We start from the raw sequence: 21,309 nt of genomic DNA, 5'->3' as shown, positions 1-21,309 counted from the left end.
TTAAAATAAATAGTATTGAAAAAGAAATAAACATCGAAAGTCCATTTAGCCTGTATTTTATTTCTTATAATTAGTTGTTAGCATTGATTGATCACGACAACCGTATACAGACACTTGACCTTGACGTTACTAATTTTATTTATGTAAATAGAGCCCACAGCGAATCGTCACGCGAAAACTTTGCCTGGTTACTCATAGCGAAAAGCTTTCATGAGTTCAATGGCCATAAATCGTCTTCTGATTCTATATAATAGCATAGGAAGTGAGGCTTTATTTATAGAGTTTGTCGATCGCACGCGTCGCTTGCGCACCGTCTCTGCCGCCGCTCCGCGTTCAGTGCCGAGGGCGAGGCTGACAGCCGGCGCAGTGCTAGCCAAGGTTCCGTCGCGACCGGTGCTCCGCGCGCTGCGACCTGCCTACGCGTATATCGATATCCGATTTATCGTGCTTCGCAGTCTCGAATACTAACGTGTCTGTGATAATTCCGATACTGTTCCGCCAATCGCGGCCGGCTGTTGTACGTAAACGATACACTATCAGCAAGCCGTCGATCTGTGCCGAATCGAAATTTTTCACGGCGGCCGAATGTCCCGGTAATAACGAAGTGCTTTTACACGGGATTCTGTTGCTATTATTACATTATCCTTGTGTGAAATATTAGTGTGGATACAATTTAACGTACAAGATGAAGTCCAAGGAGGAGTTGGATACGAAGGTACAGACGGGTACTTTTATTTTATCCGAGAAGATCGACGACACTAAGTCAAAGAAGAGCGAGAAGGAAATGAAGAAGGAGATGAAGAAACTCGAAAAGGAAAAGCAGGAAAGAGAGAAACGGGAGAAAAAGGCTAGAGAAAAGGAAAAGGAGCGTGAGAAGCAAGCGAAAAAAGGTTTGATTCATAAATATAAATATACGAATTATAATAATATGAGCATGAAACAGGTCTTATCAACGTGTTGCGCTATCGTGATGTCATCTTGTTCAATTATAGAGGTTACACGGAGCCCGTATGACGACTGCGAGGCAATAAAATCTCTCACCATTTTCAGTTCCCACATTTTAAGTCTATTGTTGTTGAAATTACATCATAAGCGACCTTGGCAATACCTAAATTATCAAACATTTTTCTTTTATACTAATTAATGCTCGTTATCAGTATGCCAAGATAATGTATCCTTGTGTGCAAAGCATTCGGTATGTGTAAACGGTATATTTTTATTTCAAACTCATCGTTATCAGTAATTCAACGATGATTAGCAAATCTAAATACTTCTTATTGAACTACTTAAACGGGTTTGAAACGAACATTACAATTTATTGTAAGAATACTAATGAGCTCTCAAATTTAATTTAGTTAGCGTTCTTCTTGAAATTGACATTTATGTTTACAGGAATGTTATAAAATGGTATTGTCGTAAATTTGTTAATGTAATAACAAGTCGTTTAGAGTGGGTTACACTCCGGTACATTTCTTAGAATATCACATCGTTATCTTGTTTCCCAAAATGAATTTACACTTATTCTAAGAAGCCGTTTATTAAAACGCACCAAGTATAATATTGCAGCTTAAAACGTTGCACGTTAACAAATGAGCCATTTAGATACAAAGTTAATTAATGAGCGCTGTACGTATAAGATATTACTATGATGTGAAACAACGCGATGGTTAACTGGTAAGCACATAAACAGTCATGGTTAGTTTTATTTTTACCTTTCGTTGTTAAAAGAAAAAAAAGGAACAAGATGTCTTTGCGATTCCGAAATAATAGACGTAAACGATTTAAGAGTTATTCAAAAACAAAACAACATCGTCGTCACAACAAAAATACTCGTGTTTCTCTTTCAATAACTGCATTGATTATTGTTTACGAATACTGAGTCCATTCAAACGGCGCGTGACTGTATGTTACAGTGGAATCGTTAAACAGCAGAACGGGATTTATGCTGCATTTTGCATACAAAAGTTAGTCCGTCACGCTCGTATAAATTGCTCGAGAAATTACCGTCTTGGTCGAGCAGTTGCTGCGCTGGTCACTGCGAATGGAGCAGCTTTCGTTTCGAACCGACACGCCCTTTCATTTCCTGCGCGCCGTGTCGGAGTGCACGGTACCTTTTCCGTCTTCCCTCCCTCTGGCGCATGCTGTGCCGAGTGATTTACAGATTGATCTCATTGTTTTGTTTACAATATTTTCATTCAATTGTTGCAATTATTTTGTCGTTCATGGGTTGAAAAGAAAGCTTATTGGAGTTTTTACCAATTTGTTGTTTAATTTATCTGAATCGTATCGTAATCTTACTATTTGCCGTCAATTATGTTTGAATACTGATGCAATTAATTACTGTAGTCGTCTATTATCGTCGATCTATCATCGCCCACTTTCGTACTAATTCCTCTTTCATACGTCTCTAAGTATGCTATCAATAATATTTGACAGTTTGGTCGCGTTGAATTTTCATTGGTTGTTTTGCCTGACCGAATGTGTTTTATTAAATTCAATTACACTTATAGACTGTTTATGACTAGTGTATGTTGTTCTTATGGTATTTTCTTAAACGGCATCAATCACGTGTCCGTGAAACCGAGGCGTGACCGGACTGGGAACGTCTATTAATATAAACAGTTACTGTCGATGACATTACAAACTTATTGAATGTTGTATTATATTGTCCTGATTAAGCTGCGTCTACGCTGAATAATAACGTGCACAAAAAGTTAAATTAAGCAGAAGCTAAATATTTTTTTGTAGATCTGATTAATAAATTATGTTGATGAGGGTAATGTTTAAGATGACGGACGTCAAAATAAACAGAAGGGTAAGTTTTCAGTTGTACTTGGAAACAGTTTGTATTATGTCTAGTCATAGACAGTGTTAAGAAATATTTAGGTAAAATTGAATAAAAACGATTTTAATTTAATGACATAAATGTATAATAAAACAAAAAAATTAAATGCGTTTTTAACAACATCAGCAACAAAAATGACAAAACATAACAAAAAATAAATTCTAAAGAAAAAGTGAGAAATGCAATGAAACCTTACCTCAAAGTTGATAAAATTAAAATAACATTGACAAATAATTTTACTAAACAGACAGCACGTGCACAGGAGAAGCAAATTGTATAAAACGCATCGACTTGGTGTTAATCGCCGGATGCTCTAATTAGTAATAGTACGGCGGCGCTAACTGCGGTTGAATTTTGGAAATGGGAGAAAACAGTGTAACTATTACAATTCATCGATAAATTACCAAAACGTCAAAACGTAGATACGTTAAAACGTTATTACATACTGTTGAGATTAATGCAGTTCAAGAGATCAAATGAGCAACGAAACTATGCTATAATCAATTTCTAAAATTAGAGATTTCGACCTGTTATGAAGTGATTGCGATTGAAACTCTCATTTTATCCATATGCAATCCATGGCATATGGTTAAATTCTCTTTTTATGTATTGTCGTTACATCAGTTTGATTTAAGATTCAGGGTTTCTGAAGCATTCAAAGTAATTTATATGCTTTTTTGATGACTATATGAAATACAATTGTGTGTCTCGTGTAATTAAACAGTTCTGACAATCATTAAAGCCGTTTATGTGGAACTATTTCCGTAAGAGTGTGACGTTTGATATTTTTAGATGAAGGGTCGGAGGTTGTTTTTACCAGGTGTGAGAGGAAGGGAGGATAGACATCCTGTGCGTAAGTTCAAGTCTATTAATAGATATAGCTGAACTGCAAGCGCGTGTTCTTATGACTAATCACAACTGTTTATTCGATATTAGGTCCAATATTTTAATAAAAAGTAAAAGGCTCTTTATTAGTATAAAGAGGGCCTCCTATTTTTTTGAGAAGAAGTTTCGGAGCTTATTACATCACGTTGTTACAATTCGTTGTGGATACAAATGTGGCAGGTTTTCATGCAAGTTTTCATGTAATTGTTAACCAAAATTTCCGGGCCAAACCCACTAAATTTAAAATTTGTGGTTAAGTTTGATCATATTTTTTATTAAAACTCTAAATCCGAATCTGATACGGATAAAACTAAACAAAATTTTAGCACAAAACAAACTGCTCTGTTTGTTAAAGCAAATATTATCATGAAGCACACAGACACATGACACACAGACACGCTTGCCGCAGATAACGAACTGCCGACATTGACGTGTCATTCATAGATTGCGACATAATTGATACGAGAAGCTTTTCAATCTTTCTCTAGCTCTACTGTGATAACATGTGGAAGATCTATTTCGTAACTTATCTCATTCTATATTTATTTGTATCGATTACTGCCATGTTTATATTATTCGATTAAATTTCATTTTAACCTTTAATTTTACCGCGGACAGTTTCATTTCAATGTACGAGTTATAAAAAATCAATGATAAACAAATTAAATAATAATGTCTAAGAAGATGTAGGTGATAAAAAAACGTCTTGTTATAATTGCTTGATACTCGAAAATAATGTACTTTGTATGTATGTATATTGATGGTGATGGTTAATTGAGTGATGCAAAATGAAAAGCCTACTGAAATAAAGAGTAGTTTTAATCGGTTTGATTTGCGTTTCATCACGATAGTGAACGATCTTCAATTCCATGAAATCTTTTCGGTTTGAAAACTCTATTTTCCTCTATCTCGTCTAGTAATTCTTTGAAATGAATACAGATATTGATAGAGTTGTTGAGAGGTCGTAACCTAATTGTAGTTGTGTGAACCAATTGTTCGCGCCAATAATTGTTTTGTCGTGGCATTGGAGATCATTATAACTCCAGCGTTGTGCGTAAGTGTAATCACGTGATAACTGATTCACACACATTGTCTATTAGAATATTCAAATCATCTAGTTTTACCTTAAACATAACATAATTCTTTTCAGTATAAATTGTTTTTTTTTAAGCTAGCATCATCATATTTTTCTTCGTTACAAAGACAGGTGTATTTTCTTGTGAGTATACGTACCCATGTTAAGTTGAGTTAAACTTTCTATATGATAAAATGTGTAATACATTACAACCTTACGGTAAATAAACATTGCATTTGTCAGATAGTTTTCGTTTTGTCATTACGTCTGTAACGGCAGTAGTTCACTCACCTTTCAGGCCGGAATACACCAATTTAAATTGTGGTTGCTAGGCACTATTTACATTCATCAATAATAGCTTGGAACAGTAAAGACACGATTATGTTTTTTTAATAAAAAATAATTACAAACATTTTAAGTTTTCCCTTTTTTGTTTTCCTTAAGTAAATGATGATGACGTGCAGGAAAAAAACCTTTGGGAATATAAGTGATAATTTCCTGTTCAGATTTCTAGTTATCAACTGTTACAACCTCCCAATGATGCGAATGCTAAGGTTAATGTAAATATCTTAAATAATCATGAAAGTCAGTTGTAAATATGTGGCCATTAATTGAATCTGTATCAGTATTATAATTATTGTTAATATATTATCAATATAATAATCAGTAGGTGACTCAGACGAGAAACGCCTCTTATGCCATTACGTTTCTTTCGTGTATTTATTGTGATGGTATTGGATTCGTTAATAAGTTTTATTTGCTACGGCGTAACAAACAAGGCTGTTTATTAAAGTTTATAATTTAGGATTTTAGTCATAGCTTTTATAAATATAGAAGAAACACAGTGTTGACCTCCAGCCTCTGTAATCAGTTTTCGATAATGTCAAGGTAAAGGTGACTGAAGCTTCTCGGTTTAACAACCGACTTCGAACGCCGGAATCTACACGTAATATAAATCTACCAAGTGTAGCTTAGTTTCGATTAAGAGAATCAATCTTGCTTCAAAAGCGTTTACTTCTAACATCCGATTGTATGGTAATAATCATACGAATACGATGGTCTCGAGTCAAGGTTCATGACGTCAGCAGAAGTCACCTTGCCCCTTGTTTACGATTCCGCTGCAAGAGAAGTGACTTGCGACGTTTTTGCAGATCTTTTTGTCGACGAACGAAATAACCACGCTAATTTATCGCCTCTGTCGACTTCTGTTTTATTAAAAGAGATTCAAATAAAAATAAAATTTGACTTTAACGAAGCAGACTTCCAGAAATCAAATATGAGTTTAAAAATTTTGGAAGTTGAAATGAAATTACTAAAAAAAGACGTGATTCGTCGGAACGTGCTCGTTGTACCCGATGAAGTTTATAAATTTATAATGAAATAATTGTTCTGGCCAAATCCGAAAGTGATAGCGATACACTTGCACCGGCAGATAACGCAGATCGAACCGCAGCTGCACGCGATGAATCCGTTTAGTTGAAACTACTCACGGGTAGCGCCCTCCGGCATTACTTGCGCAATCAAATCAGACTAAACGACTTTGAGAGCTAACGTCGGTGATTGTTATATACCTGTTTACACGTAGATATTTCAATTTATATAACGCGCTCTTGTTTAGGTACTTGTATTTAAGTTAAGAGTTTATTAGGTTAAGGTTTATTAGTTATCGTATAAATGAACACTTGTACTGATATCTTGTAATGGGCGCTTATCAGCTTGAGCTAGCTAATTAATTCAAAGAGTCAATTGTTGTATCTTTTGATTTGCTTATTATAGTTTATATGCAGTTAATACTGTATGAAAGAAGTCAATAAAAACTATTTGTAACTGTATAATTGATATATTATTCAGTCGTACATTTCCATGAGGTTAGCAGCCTGTTATTCGTACACAAAAAAAATAGTAAATGTTGCATATCACTTTCGTATATCTCGCGTTCGCGTTCTGCGGCGAGCTTCGGTTTCGACTTCGTTCTTACAGAATAGCTCGACTGACTACAATATTGTTATTGGTCAACTCCCGCATTATGTAAGATCTTCGTGGATCATGCGAGATCGTGATCGATTATAATTAACAAAAAACATTCCGCGTTTCCGACTCGAATTAAATAAGATTTGTAATATATATTACCGTCTATTTTTTATCAATTTAAACACATTTACAAATCGAATCTTATTGTGAGAGCAGAGCAATCAAAAGACTTGGGGGGAATTTTATAATCGAAGTCCGCTGAATGAAATGATAATATTATATGGAAGAAAAAACAACGTACAATCACCTTCTGTTTGTTTTTATAATCTACTTAATTTAACGTCATATTATGAGTCTTTTAAAATATGTCAAGACCGTTTGAATATTAATACTTCCGTTAAGTAATTAACATATTTGTATAAATTATTTTAGTAATGCACTAAAATATTGTTCGCCGGAACGTATTTGATTTATATGATTAGGTGATTTATAGATACAGGATTCATAAATGTATTACAGTTACGACCGATGGGCTAATAAAAAATGTAAACGGCTCCCGTCGCGCAGCGCTGTGTTGCGTTGTGTGTAGCGCGGGTGTTACCGCTGGCCGTATCGCCGATAGTGGCGTTTCCATTATGTGTAGAAAAATTGGAAAAGGCAATTAAAGGTAAAGACATGTGTCTCGCAACCGAATGTTTTTATAATTATGAAAGCTAGGACTACTATTATTTTGAATGATATGTTTAGATTTAGTTTGCTATTAATAAATCTGTAAAATAGTATGAGAATATCGTGTTATATACATATTATATTATCGCCTCGGGATAGACATCCGAAATGGCCCAGTGCGAAATCGAGAAACTTAACTGAACATTCCAGCTTCAAAGTCACCCCGGAGCCATTTGCATTTGGTTTTTTTGTGTTTATTATTCATCTTTTCCTCGACGGTGTAGGAAAACACGGTGAGAAAACCTGCGTGCGTCGGATGATAATCACATGCATATCGATTTATCAGCGTCGGAGCACCGTACTAGAGGAAGCTCTTATCTTCTCGAGAGTAGAGGTGTTATCGAAGCGTGGAACGGTTTACTTAAGAAGATAGTAAGAGATGTGTTATGGGCTCGGTCACCGAATAGCGCTCGGCACTAACTACTGTTAGCCTTCGCCTGTGCCGACCTTGCGACTGTCTCGCGACGGGAGGAAGCAGTAAGCGTTCCCCTCGTCTAATTCCTCCGACCTAGAACACGGTCTAGTATAATTTTATTGACTGTCCGTATTGAACTTCCCGCTCACTGTAACTCACACAAATTATTGGGTAGCAAAGCTTCGGTACTATTGTATAATAATAATTAAAACCAAATGTGACCTATTTGCACAATGAAATTCGGTCTAATGATACATTTATTAATGTAATTTTAAATTTATCGAATGTTGTTTGCAATAACTTATTTTATTACTGATTATAATTATTATTACTGTACAATAAATACATTTTGTTATATCCGGTTCTTTCAATTTTAATTATATTTTTTACAATACGACTTATGTTTAACTTATTGTCTTGGCAGGAAGTAAGCCACGTTTACTTAGCCAATGTTAAAGGCATGTGCAAAATATTTACATTAGGAACATTTCACTTCTCATGGAATGTTATACGTACCTGCCTCACGTCTATCGTCGGCGCGTCTGTGCGTTCCCGCGGCAGAATCGTCGACATGAAATAGTTTATCTCCTGTGACATCTTGCTCTCCGTTTGTCAATTCAGTGAATGTAAGCTATTTTTCTTAAGTCACGACAATATATTTAAATGGTTATTTAGATTTAAACTTTGCGTAACATCTGAAGTAATTTTGTTAGATTAACTACATATATGGAATAGAAATAGTAGCGGACCCGAAATTACGCCTTGTTAAATTTTGCGATCTTAACAAGGAAGTGCTTGTAACGAATGTAGGTTGGACTGAATTCCTTTGGTGCGTGTACTAACCAAGTTATATTTAAATAAAAGCTTGAGCTTATTTTTGAATTTTATTTTACTTGTTGAATGAATTTAATAGTATCGTTACCGCAATGACAAAACGAAAATTGCAATTGTTTTCTTTTTTTTGTGTTTTTATAAAATCACTAGTATTTTTAGGTATTACGCAAGCAAATTAAATAGTTTCTGAGCTTTAGTCGTCAAAGTTTAATGTCTTTGTCGTTACGTTTTTTGCTTTGTTTGTAGTGTATATAAATGTATATATATATAAAATATGAATAAATAAACGTGAATCATCGTTTCCTCGGTGTGTTGTATGAGGAAGTTATGTTAGGGACAATATTTAAACTGTCACAAGTTCTTTAAAAAAGAGTTTATGAAGGTCTGTATTAAGGAGATTTTACTGATTCATATTTTGTAATACAATATCGAAAAAGCCAGTAGGCGATCGTTTTATTCCCAAAATGTTCTCATCTATGAACTAACTATTTTTTATAACCTTTTTAATATTTAACAGCTGATGCAGTTTGAAAGTTTATTTAATTGTTATTTAACTATGTAATCGTAAAATGTTGTATTTAATTTCACACAATAGCGGTTTTAGTGATTACTTCAATAGCAATTCCTATCGAGCCCTCAGAGTAGTTTTGAAAATCCCTTTTGTTACATTGAACACGATTTCCAAAATAACTTTTTAAGTTTAGATAATTGATTAGTATATAACTCTTATTAAATGCCATCGGCCATCGCTAAATTCATAGGTAACTGGAGCTCTCACATCCTGTTAACTAGAGCTTGGGGAATATTAAACCATCTCCTGGCTGCTCTATTGATAATCGCCCATGAGTAGATTTAATCAGGTAATGTGCTCAGAGAACGTGTAATTTGCTGTGGTGTGCTTCCGCCGATTTTAGTAGAATTATGCGTTGCCGCGCAGTAATCGTTCAAAGCCGAGCGGCTGCTTATAAACGAGTCGGCATTTCCAAGTGATCATACGAGTGCATTGGTATGAGAGACTTTAATGAAGACTTAGTGGCCGCAGTCGCCATAACGCCCGCTGACGACGGTCGCTCCCATCGCGCACGTCATCTAGGTCAATTGGTCTAGTTATGCAATCGCTCTCATTGTTTACTCTGTCTATTTGGTAGCGATGAAGTCAGTTTATTTTTTAGTTTTAAAATGTTAAAATTAAATTCTTATCATTACATAGTTGACTATATTTTGTACTCTACATACACTTTATATAAATTATTATCTTAGAATTCGACGTATAATTATCTTGGAGATAATGTGTTATACGAGTTTCGTAAGCAATATGTTTAGAAGTAATAAATTAAAACAATTCCATTATACTGAAGCTTCTAAATTGACAGGTTTCCAATATAATCGAATCAATGAATACGTACGTCAGAATGTGTGATTTGTTTATGGAATATTTTCCTTGCAGCATATTCTTATGGATTGTCTACAGTGCGCCACCAATTGTTAACATATCGGGCGTAGTACACCGCCGTATATATCCGCCGATATCTGTATCCCGATGATATTATTATTTTACTTGAAGAGTTCACAGAGTGTGAGTGAGATCTGTTAAGGGCTTTTCATAAATTGATAATTTAATATATTGTAAATCTGAGTCAGATCAATCCTTAAATTCAAATGAAGTTTCAACTTAAATGGCGTGTATCCAACAGCTAAATTCCATTATCTTGTATAAAAACCATGAAATTGGCGATTTTCGGTTTTACGTCCACCTGTTGTGAATCCATTGTGAATATTAACCGCTTGGCATCTCGCCAAATATATGCCAATTTGGGATTCACTTTATTATTCTTTGACTAGTTTAAAATACCATCCAAAACGTTTTTTGTTTTGAAGTTTAACTATTCAAAATAATATAAACATCTTAAGGTATATAGCACCGTGTATAGTATTTTTTTTAACTACTGGATATACTTATTATCAAGGGATTTCCTGTAATCCTATTTTCTCCTCCAATCGAGCGTAAAACTTGTGTTGGGAATGAGTACGACATTATCCCAAGGTTTAGGATTGATCCCGCAATTTTCACATAACGATGTGAGCAGAGGCTTAAAACTTACTTAGATTAAATCAATGCATAAATCTATATTCCACAACTCGTTAAAGCTCATACATAATATTGTGTTTGTCACTTCTATTTTTGTGTTGTTTATCAATTCAAGCTCACTTACTTCAGTAAACACTTTAATGTTTATGTGTCAAATAAATCACAGTCGGGGATGTTACGTTTTCAGATTATAAAGATAAAAAGCAGTGCTCCTCGAGATTTATCTTTGTTGCTGCAGACTATTCACGGCAGAATGCGAAAAGTACAAAGCGTAGAAGATACGAAAATATTTAAGTTACATTTTGTTCCCCTGTTCATTTATCTTTGGACATTAGCAATATTTACATACATATTGATCTTTATCCATCGAGGTTTTCCTAATTCGTCATTTACATCAATTACACTTTAAAAGTATCAAGCATTATTTCAGCGCTATGTTCTGAAAATATCCTTCGTGTGTTCGGAACACCCTTGTCGCACTCTCGTTGATGGCCTAACGGTCGTATTCCTGCGTTGTAATTCCGGAAGGCGCGTGTGTACTACTCGTCGTGGCGCGAGGAAGCGTCGCGCGTGACCGGCTGTTGCACATTACTTGGGCTCTTGGACGCTCCGCTGACACTTCCTCTGTTTGCTTTGTGTTTGTTAGAATTATTTAACTATAGTAACGGCACTTTGTATTCATGTAAACATTCCTGTGCACTGAGTTTCTGCATTTGATATCAGTAATATAAGCAATAGAAAGTTAATGGGATCTTTTACTTTTGGCTTATTGGCTACAAGCAACTGTTTTCCCGTAACATATTGGTGTTGCCGTACTTCGTCATGATAGAAATATGAACACGAGTATTTTGGCTTCTCGGTACAAATAACAAGCAGTGATGAAAAGTAGCTATTTAAATATAACGTGATTGAATTGAAGCTATTTTGCTATTAAACCCCTAAAATTATTTAAATAGGCGCGGATATAACTTTGTATGAAGTTCCCTTTTTAAAGATATACATTTGAGGCATTACGTATTTAAATTAATTATTTTAATAAATTATAATAATTTAATGTATCAGTAATGCTGGGAAGGGGTCTCTTCTTAGTTTTGAGAAAGCGAGGCCATAGTTGACCACGCTGCCTCAGTGCTGGTTGAATGCAAGACATAACTTGGTGAAATCAGAGGTGCATCCATGTATTCGAACTTTTGCGTTGCAGTCCAACATTTGATTATTACTGCTTCTTAATACTTTGAATATACATTTTTATTCAAATTATAACAACTAAACACAAAGTAACTTGTACGCGGGCCTAGCAGCGGCTTTAGCTAGTTGATAATAAAGTTATATTTTAGTTACATAAGGAGCTAGATTTTACTTTCGCTCATATCTTAATCCAACGTTAAGATAGCTCGAATCAGGTGTTACGAAGTATTTTATCTAATTATGTGCATATATTTCCAAGAGTGTCACGGATACGTATAGCCTGGTCGTATCAGTGAGGTAGTGTAGGATTAAGATTGCGTAGTGCATAATCAGAGAAATCGCTTTCCGGGTCACTCGAAAATTTCGTACTGATATAAAAAAGTATACAAGTACATAAATTAATATGACGTAATTATGTAGATCATTTAATTTGATTATAAATAAACAATGCCGTTTACTGATCCGTTTATTCGACCCGAGATGCTAATTTGTGTTTGTCATTCATCTCCTGTTCAGAGGGGAACGGAAACATCGTGAGGAAATCTGCACGTAACAGGTAATAACCTGCTGCACGTGTGTTCACCACATTGACCATCTCGCACCGGATTAAAAAAACTGCGAACTGAAGAGCAGAGGTCTTTGCGCAATAGCAGGGCTCTTACTCTATTGTAATTAATTTCATTAAAAGTAAGTGAAGCATTATTAAATTACTATTTCAGAATAAAACTTCAACGAATACTTTCGATTGCTTCTCTAATTAAAGTATACTCGTAAGAAATACTATTCAATAGCGTCTATTGAATAAGAACCGTAAAGAAGGTTACCATACTTTTAGCAAAGTAAACTGCAGCCAGCAGCGAGTCATTAAGCTGACCTGACCTATTTTATTATTCGCTTGAGACCTAAACGAGAACTACACGTTGAATTCCATGATCGCAAATGAAATAAATTATAAACTACTTTACGAGTTCAATTTCACTAAATTTAATTTGCAGAATTAAGATTACGAACTGGATTTATTCGGTGGGCAAATGATTATTATTTGCTATTATTCGGACTAAATAAGACCAACTGAAATAACGTTCTGTTTATTGAACGCTGAGGCAGTTGTAACTCATGAGGAACAAATGGCTAATGCAATTAAAGTCGGAATAAAATAGTTGACACCACAATATTTAATTATTATGTGTCCTACAAGTGGTCCGGAGCTCCGTCACGTCTCAGTCGCTTATAAACGTAACTTTAATAACATTTTATATTTAGTCGCGTTTTTTAACTTGTTTTGAATACTTTACCCGACCCGACGATACCGATACCGATGTAATCCATTGCGGATAGCATCAGCTATGACCTCTTATATGATTAGAATATTTTTATACAATAAGATAAGGCGAAACACACAGAGTAATAATGTTATATTGTCAATAACATTGAATATAAGTGATTTTGTATTTGCCATTATAAACAACTCAAATGATATACAAATCATCATTCTAAGTCATTAATTACCTGCCATTTTGTGAAATCGAATAATTATGGCGGGCGGGCGGTACATGAGACGCATGCAAAGTTTTCTAAGTTATAGTCTAAGCTAATATTATCACGTCTCGATGCACTGTATCTAATGACATATCTCCGAGGCGACAGTTTAAACAAGCGAGAGACAGACTATGTTTATAGCGTGCCTCGTGCATTTTATGGGGCGACGAACTCAATTAATGTGACGGTTTCCCATGAAAGACGTTCGCCGTCGGATCGCGTGCAGACGGTGTAATGTGCACATTCAGATTCCAGAGAAGTAATGAATTTAGTTGTAGTCCACCCGCAGAGACCTTTGCACTCGTCGCCCGACCAATGACGAGTTTCATTCGATCGAATGTCGCCGCTGATTAGATGCGTCTTTCGTACTTGTTACACAATCTCCTGCTATCGCTACATATTTTTCGTAAAATGAAGGAGACATCATTGTTTCAATGAAATGTTCATAAATATCAAGTTAAACAAAAACAAATGTATTTTGTTTTATTAGGCTCGTACCAAAACATCAGCACTTTTGTATACACATGTTACAAAAATAAATTGAATTTAAAGTTACCACTGCACCGGTTCGTGATGTAGAATCAAAGAACCAGCAAGAAACTCAGTTGTTACTTTTTTCCGAGTATCAATTTACTCAAGTAGGTACGATATTATTTTAATTATTATTTGTTTTGCGTGGAAGTCAACAAATCCTAACTCTTTTTTGTTCATCCGCCCACTTATATAGTAAAATATTTATATATGCAATCATTCAGCGAGAAAAGGATCAATTAATAAATCATGTTAACATTTATCCTAACATTTCTGGCTACTTCTGTGGCTGGACAAAAAGGAGAAACAACCTGACAGCACATTCTGCGCAATTCTTTTGTATTTAAATCTAAGTGTAATAACTTGCCAATGTCATGATCATCCGCGGATTCGATCGTTAATTGGTTTTCCTAATATCTATCGAACCCCATGGCGAGCGGCTTTAGAGTCTGAATGTAGGTACAGCTCATTGTACCGCGGCCGACGACCCGCGACGTGACTGCGCGCACCGACACAGCTGCTCCGAGCCTCCGACCATCTCGTGACTTTTGCTTTTATTCACTAGAACCATTTGCCCAGGAATAGGCAGACGTTTACTATATACAATGGAATGGTTTAAATATTATAAGCGTTGACGTTGACATTTGAATTACGCGATGCCGATGGTAAGCTAACAATGGAACTGCTTGGACGGATTCGTTTAGTTGACTCTGGTTTAATTGCACGAGCGGCGTTTCGGTGTCATTTGTTAATATTTAACTGAAAACTCTCAAAATTTTACGATGATGCTTATATTATATCTGCAAAAAAATAACAATATTAAGAGCTTTTTAATGGTTGGATTGGTTCCAATACAAGCAACGTGTACGCACTAAATGGTTCGAGTGATAACGATTCGACCTCATGAGAGGAATTCCGTGTCTGAGATAAATAAACATTTCCCGATTCGGTTTCACAGAAACAATACACGATAGAGCGTTTTGCTCTGTTGAAATGTAACAAATAAAATGTTTGACTAGTTTAGTATACGCATAAATTATTGGTTACTTTTTAATATAAGATAGATCTATGGCCGTAAAATATCATATATTAAAATATTAGAATAGGTTACAATCACCTATAAGACAATACCAACGAAATTTTCATTCGCGCCTTTTATACGGACAGAAAAATCTTACTGAAATCTACCAAATAGAACCGAAAAGAAGCGGAGTATTTGGTTAGGCAGTCTTATTATCAAGATCGCAGAATGATTCTAGCTAGCGATGCTAATGTATTGTTTCGTTTGAGCTGTGCTCATCGCTACTACCGTAATCAAAGCGCGTCGCAGCCTTTTGGAAAAACTACAAGAAACGGAAAGAACCGCAGTGCATGTCGAACGATTATGAAAACTATACACATGGCAACACTGAAGATGACGAAAGTTATGTAATGGGCTTGTAGTCGACGTTGTAAGAACATATCTCGCTTGTTATATTATGTTGGAAGCAATTTTACGATATTTATCATGTATATATATATCTATATCTGAAATTAATTACCTAGCAGCTTCAGAGGGTCTAGCGAATAAGGTCTATCGTCTAGCGATCTCGAGGTTCGGTGTCCAAATATAAGACAGAGTGAAGGAATAGAGTGCATCTGCTAAGTGCGATGACGAATGGCATCTATCTGATAAACCAGGATTAAACTCTCGACAATCAGGAGATGAGACCTTACTATTGAGACGTCATCATTCAACGCAGAGATACGATAAATGAATCATACTTACCTACCTTACCTACTTACTTACCTAATACGTTTTCCAATTATGAAAATGTTGGTAGAGATGATCTGTGATTGGGATTTATTAAATCACTAATTAATGCCGAGGGAACAATAAATTGAACATTTGTGATTATTGCGTGTACGATTTGAAGTAGGTCGAGGCGAAAATTTAAATAAAGCTCTGTAATAAAACAGGCGTCATAGAAATGAACACCGTTTTAATATTATAATACGTGAAATATGAATGATTAGGTACACAATACATTCACATATAACACGGTACTTTAGACTTAGCAATCGACGACCTTTTGTTCGGGAGTCTGCATAATGTTGAGTGACTAATTATTGTAAATAAAATGTCACTGTTATAAAACGGTGTAGTTTTTATTTATCGCGTGTTCAACGTATCTCAAACGCTCTGTATACAGAACATTTGGAACAAGTACTGTCTCATCATCATTATTTTTAGCGAGTGATAAGTTGTTTTCATTTTATATATTTTAGGTCGTGATGACAAATGCTACACTCTTAATATGTTGAATGCGAATATAAAAAGCAAAACTTTTACACAATTACGTAGGGTGTTAATAACTGAGTTAAGAGCTCAAAGAATAATTGGCGGTCGTCTCCACCCTGCGTGATGTTACCAAAATGTGTCCAAAATCAAACCATTGGGTAGTTATAATTAATTCAAGTTTACCAGTTGATGAGTTTGTTGTAAATCGACAGCACGATAAGGATTAGAGACAATCTTAGAGCGACAAGGGACAGAATTATTCAATGAGTCACCGAGTATTGTGTGATCTCAGCTCGTTTGAAATAAAACAGTATTAAGTAGTACCGCCGTGGCTGGTGGCCACTAGAAGTGTAAGACGCCGGCAGCCGGGGACGGGGGCGCTCGCGGCGGCGGCGTGACGCGAGTGCCCTTGGCATTATTATTGCTATCAGCGGTGCGGTGACATCAGCGCGACGGTCCGACCGCGCGTGCCGTCGCACGGTGAATATTAACTCGCGACACTTCTTGGCGCGGATGACTGCAGAGGCGAGCGGGAGAAAGAACACGGAAACTTACTCGTATTTGTTTCACGTTTAGTCTGTGTCTGTACTTTTTATCAAACTTATAAATTATCTTATTTGTACGACAGGTTTAGTAAGTCGTCCTTAATATTTACACAAACACATTAAATAATTAAAAAAAAATACAGTGTTTAAAACTTGGAATTGAAACGAAACCTTGATTTTAGAATACAATGGAGAAAAGAACATAACGGCCAACCCGCCTCCATAATCTGAATACAATAACACTTGTTATTTCATATCGAAGGTCGTCGCTCAACGTCAGTGCGTCTGTCGCGAACGTAACGGCGCCGAGGCCTGCGTGTGTCGGCGCCCGCGGTACGGTGTGCGGTGAGTGCTGTTCGGTTAGGAACAGACTACCCCGCGGGGGCGCCCGGCGCTTCGTCTGACGATCGAACAGGCTGCCCATTAATGCATATTTACATAACTTTGCAGATAATATATTGCAAATGTGTTGCAAATTAATGTGTTTTTCCATTTGTTTCACCTTATTTTTTTCCATTAAAAATCGGCCCGGCGGTAAATTTAAATGTAATTAATATACGATTTAAAGGTATAGTTTCATATAAGGTAATTAAATAAACATTAACACAGAATTCATAGTCACGCCTTCGTAAAAGTTTAATTTAGATTATTAATAAAACAAATATTTTTTTCGCCGTCGGTTAAAATTTATCAAAGTTCTGTTCAATGAGCGCGACCGCTGATGTCATAATTCGTAAATGGCCCTGAAAACGTATATCTACATGTTTCTGTAGTCCCACATGCGCGTGTCCTCGCTATGCTGTTTCGACATAAACTAATTTATTTGAAAAATCAACTATATTGCGTTTCTGTTTAATTTCTAAATAATTGTTACGAAAAAAAATCGTACGATATTTTGAATTAAATGGAAACGTATTGTGCAAAGCGTAAAGTAACGCGCAGCGCGATGCAGTCCACTAAATAAGTTTACTCAAGAGTCAGGACACAATTACTTAACAAGTAAGCTACTTCAACAATTGATATCAAATGGTATACGAGTTAGAGAAGTAATCCCTCGGTGTTGTTCCATCAATTAGTTATTATGTTAAATTTTCTGTTGTCTCTCCCATACAGAATAGATATATTTTTGTACATACATACATATATATATATATTGTTATAGTTTTATCGGCTTACAATAAAGAGTATTTGTACGTAATATACTTTGGAAGTTATTAAGGGTTTGTTTAGTTCGTCGACATCTGTTCGAAGATGTAAGCGATTGACTGACGTCAGTACAGAAAAGTATTTTTTCTGTACTGACGTCAGGGATTGTTGATAGGGGGATTAATTAGCGCAATTACAAACTTTCGGCCGAGATCATCGTGTTTTTTAAGTTTCTTAGGTTAAATTGAAATTGCTCTCCAAATTTTGATATATCGTACCCGAGAAGAACAATTCACGGAAATCCGAAGAACATAACTTCGTATATAAATAAAATATATAGAGAAATTATAGGTAGTCAGTTCCTGCTTTCAAGAAATAATATTATTATTTTCAATTGCAAATAAGCTTCTTGTGTAAGAAGTGGAAACTGGGAACGAGAATAGACCAACGGTGACGATTGTACCCGCGTTTAAAATCGCTAGGCGACGTCGAAACCACTGCTTGAAATAATACTATTATAGATTGCAATTTCGTGAATAATTCGTTTCGTTTCGTTCAGTTTTATATATTTAGTATTTCGAAATGGTTTCATCTTGTACACGAGACCTGGATGCGTTTTCATTTAGCACAACTACGGGCGCGCGGTAATGTGCGCTTCGTGAGATCATCGCCGACCGAGCGCCGCGAGCGCGCCGAGGGAGCTGGAAGACATATTTAAAATACATGATCGTTCTTATTTTACGTTATTGTATTAAACATTACGAATCGCAATAACGTTTGTTACTGCTATGAGCAGCGCGTGTCGCCTATATTTATGTCAATATCATTAATACACATTATGTTGCGTACAAGCATTTAGTAAGTGCATCGTATAAATATTTCATTATTATCTTTAAACCACTTGGTACAAACTATTTTCCTTGCGGTATAAGTGTATAAAAGTTTTTTTTAACTTTATTTATTTGTCATAACCCAAGATGGCCCAGTGATGAGAACACGGGTATCGTAACCGATGATTGCAGGTTCGAACCCAGGTAAGCACCACTGATTTTTCATGTGTTTAATTTGTGTTTATAGTTTATCTCATGCTCAGCGATCAAGGAAAACATCGTGAGGAAACATGCATGTGCCTAATTTTAACGAAATTCTGCCACACGTGTATGCACCACTCCGCATTGGGCAACGTGGTGGAATAAGCTCCAACCCTTTTCCGCAAAGGGAGAGGAGGCCTTAGCGCAGCAGTGATACATTTACAGGCTGTAGTTTTCGTGAATAAAACATTTTAGCAACCCTAGAAAATCATCTACATCAAGATCGATTCCCATTTTTTTATGTATCCAGATATGAGTTTACTGAACCAGTAGGTATCACCGGCTTCTTTCAGTTTCGTCATAAGAAGTAAATGATCACCGGGTCGCTCTATTAAATTGCGATTTAATTTGTGTTAATTCGTTTCAGCGGAGAAAGTGATCGAAAGTCACGCGTTTTATACGAGCTGTCCTATTTGTTATTGTCCTATTGTTATGTAATTGTTTGAAAGAAAAATATATATATGAAGCAGCACACACAGCACACACACACACTAGGAATGACCACTAGCGATATAACAAGAAAAAATAAAACAGAATTAAACAAATTACTTAACCTACAAATTTTAGTAAATATTAAAATAATAAAAACAAAAAATAATCATGCAAATGTTATTTAGCGTGGCATGTCCGAAATTGAGCCACTTAGTATAAGTCCCGTGTAAGACACCTATGACCTAACGCTGATTGTCAGCGGTTAGCCTGTGGTCGCGTCTGAGTTTTTTGAGCATTCCCTGGAAATTAATCCTCGATAAAAATACCATATCTTCTAATACGTATGTTAATGTCTACATCCGCGACGAGTTTCATTGCAATCTAACAAGATTAGTTTGCGTTCGGTTCGATAACAATGCTCTACGATCGACCTTATGTAAACATACTTCTTCCCACACAGCCCGATATAAGTTTATTATAATATGTACATGGAGTTTTAACGGTTTTGTTTACTTTAACGTCTGCGTACGACGAGTATGTTACCGACACTAGACATCACGCGTACAGACAGTAGGTACAGTACGCGGCGTCTGTTCAACAATATTCAATTAAATTCTACAACCTTTGGCAAAGTTCATTCACATGTTTTGACAACTGGGCCATGTCGGTCCTTTAAATAAATTACAATATAATTATCCGAGCACCTCTTTCTTATACTACTCGAAGTGTAATCCCGCCTGCTACCTGAACACTCTCGCGTTTCATCGAATAATAATAACTGGAATTTTAATCGGTTATTTTTTTCTGTCAGTAATTGTTCTATCGATAATAGGCCCGAGTTGGTGTCAGCTAATTTGGTCGCAGGATAATTGCCAACTGAGTCACTACTGAGATATTCCGGACACTAAAATCTAAGACCGAGGTAGGCGAGTGATACATTCCGATTGTACTCTAGGATATCAAAATCACTCAAATCAATGCTTAAGCATTTACTTTGATAAGCGTAACAAATCGTATTATAGTTGTACACTGCGAATATTGCGCTTGAGGAGAGGACCATGAATGAATGTTTAACAATGGGGCTAGGTAACGGCGGTGTCTGCCAAATGGTCGTCGACGTGGCCGTGACCGAACTTCACATCTGTATACTATGTCTAGAATCGCCCGAGAATATTCTCGGTAAGAGTATAACTGTTACAGTATGCAATTTATATTGTCGTATTGAAAATCCCAAAATGTATAATTAAATATAATTAAGTTTAACGATATCCGTTTTTTGCGATTGCTTGTCATTTTCTCACACTAGGTCTATGCTAACATCCGTGGCGAGACAGCATTGTGTTACTTTTTATTAAATGCAATTGTATTGAGTGAATGAAAGATAGTTTAACATTGACATAGATCTGTCTGTTTGCAAATTGATTGAGCCATACGTCTTGTAGACGTGCTCGTATATTTATAGTATTGACAGATCAACTGACACAAGCTGACTTGAAAACTTGGTGTCGGTTTGTTTCTGTTTATAAGTAATTCAGTAATTAATTTATGCAATGATATACACAATGAATATAACAATTTAGGTACCCGGTGCCAACCAAACTGCCAAAATCCGTCGAGGCTTTTCAGTGATACAGAGCACTGGCGACAAGTAGGAGACTTCACCATTGTTCAGAACCAGAGAGCATTATTTACTGTGGTGAGTAAAGCTCTTCT

At 35.9% G+C, this 21,309-nt stretch overlaps 1 protein-coding gene across 5 annotated transcripts in view; it reads left to right on the top strand.

Annotated features, from left to right (window-relative positions):
- LOC113403174 (actin-binding LIM protein 2) overlaps positions 1–21,309 on the top strand; it is a 69,252-nt gene that overhangs the window by 13,487 nt on the left and 34,456 nt on the right. For 4 of the 5 annotated variants that reach the window (XM_026643633.2, XM_064218753.1, XM_064218755.1 and 1 more), the window contains exon 1: positions 313–890. The exons of the other annotated variant lie outside the window; for it this stretch is intronic. In XM_026643633.2, coding sequence (XP_026499418.2) covers positions 686–890 — 205 coding nt within the window. In that variant the 5' untranslated portion in view covers positions 313–685. Of the gene's footprint in view, positions 1–312; positions 891–21,309 lie in introns of those variants that run through there. 5 annotated transcript variants of the gene reach the window in all.

This window comes from Vanessa tameamea, chromosome 24 (assembly GCF_037043105.1).
Source record: "Vanessa tameamea isolate UH-Manoa-2023 chromosome 24, ilVanTame1 primary haplotype, whole genome shotgun sequence".
NCBI classification, from domain to species: Eukaryota; Metazoa; Arthropoda; class Insecta; order Lepidoptera; family Nymphalidae; genus Vanessa; species Vanessa tameamea.
Note: the sequence above shows the minus strand (reverse complement) of the source record. Positions and strands in the feature narration are given on the sequence as shown.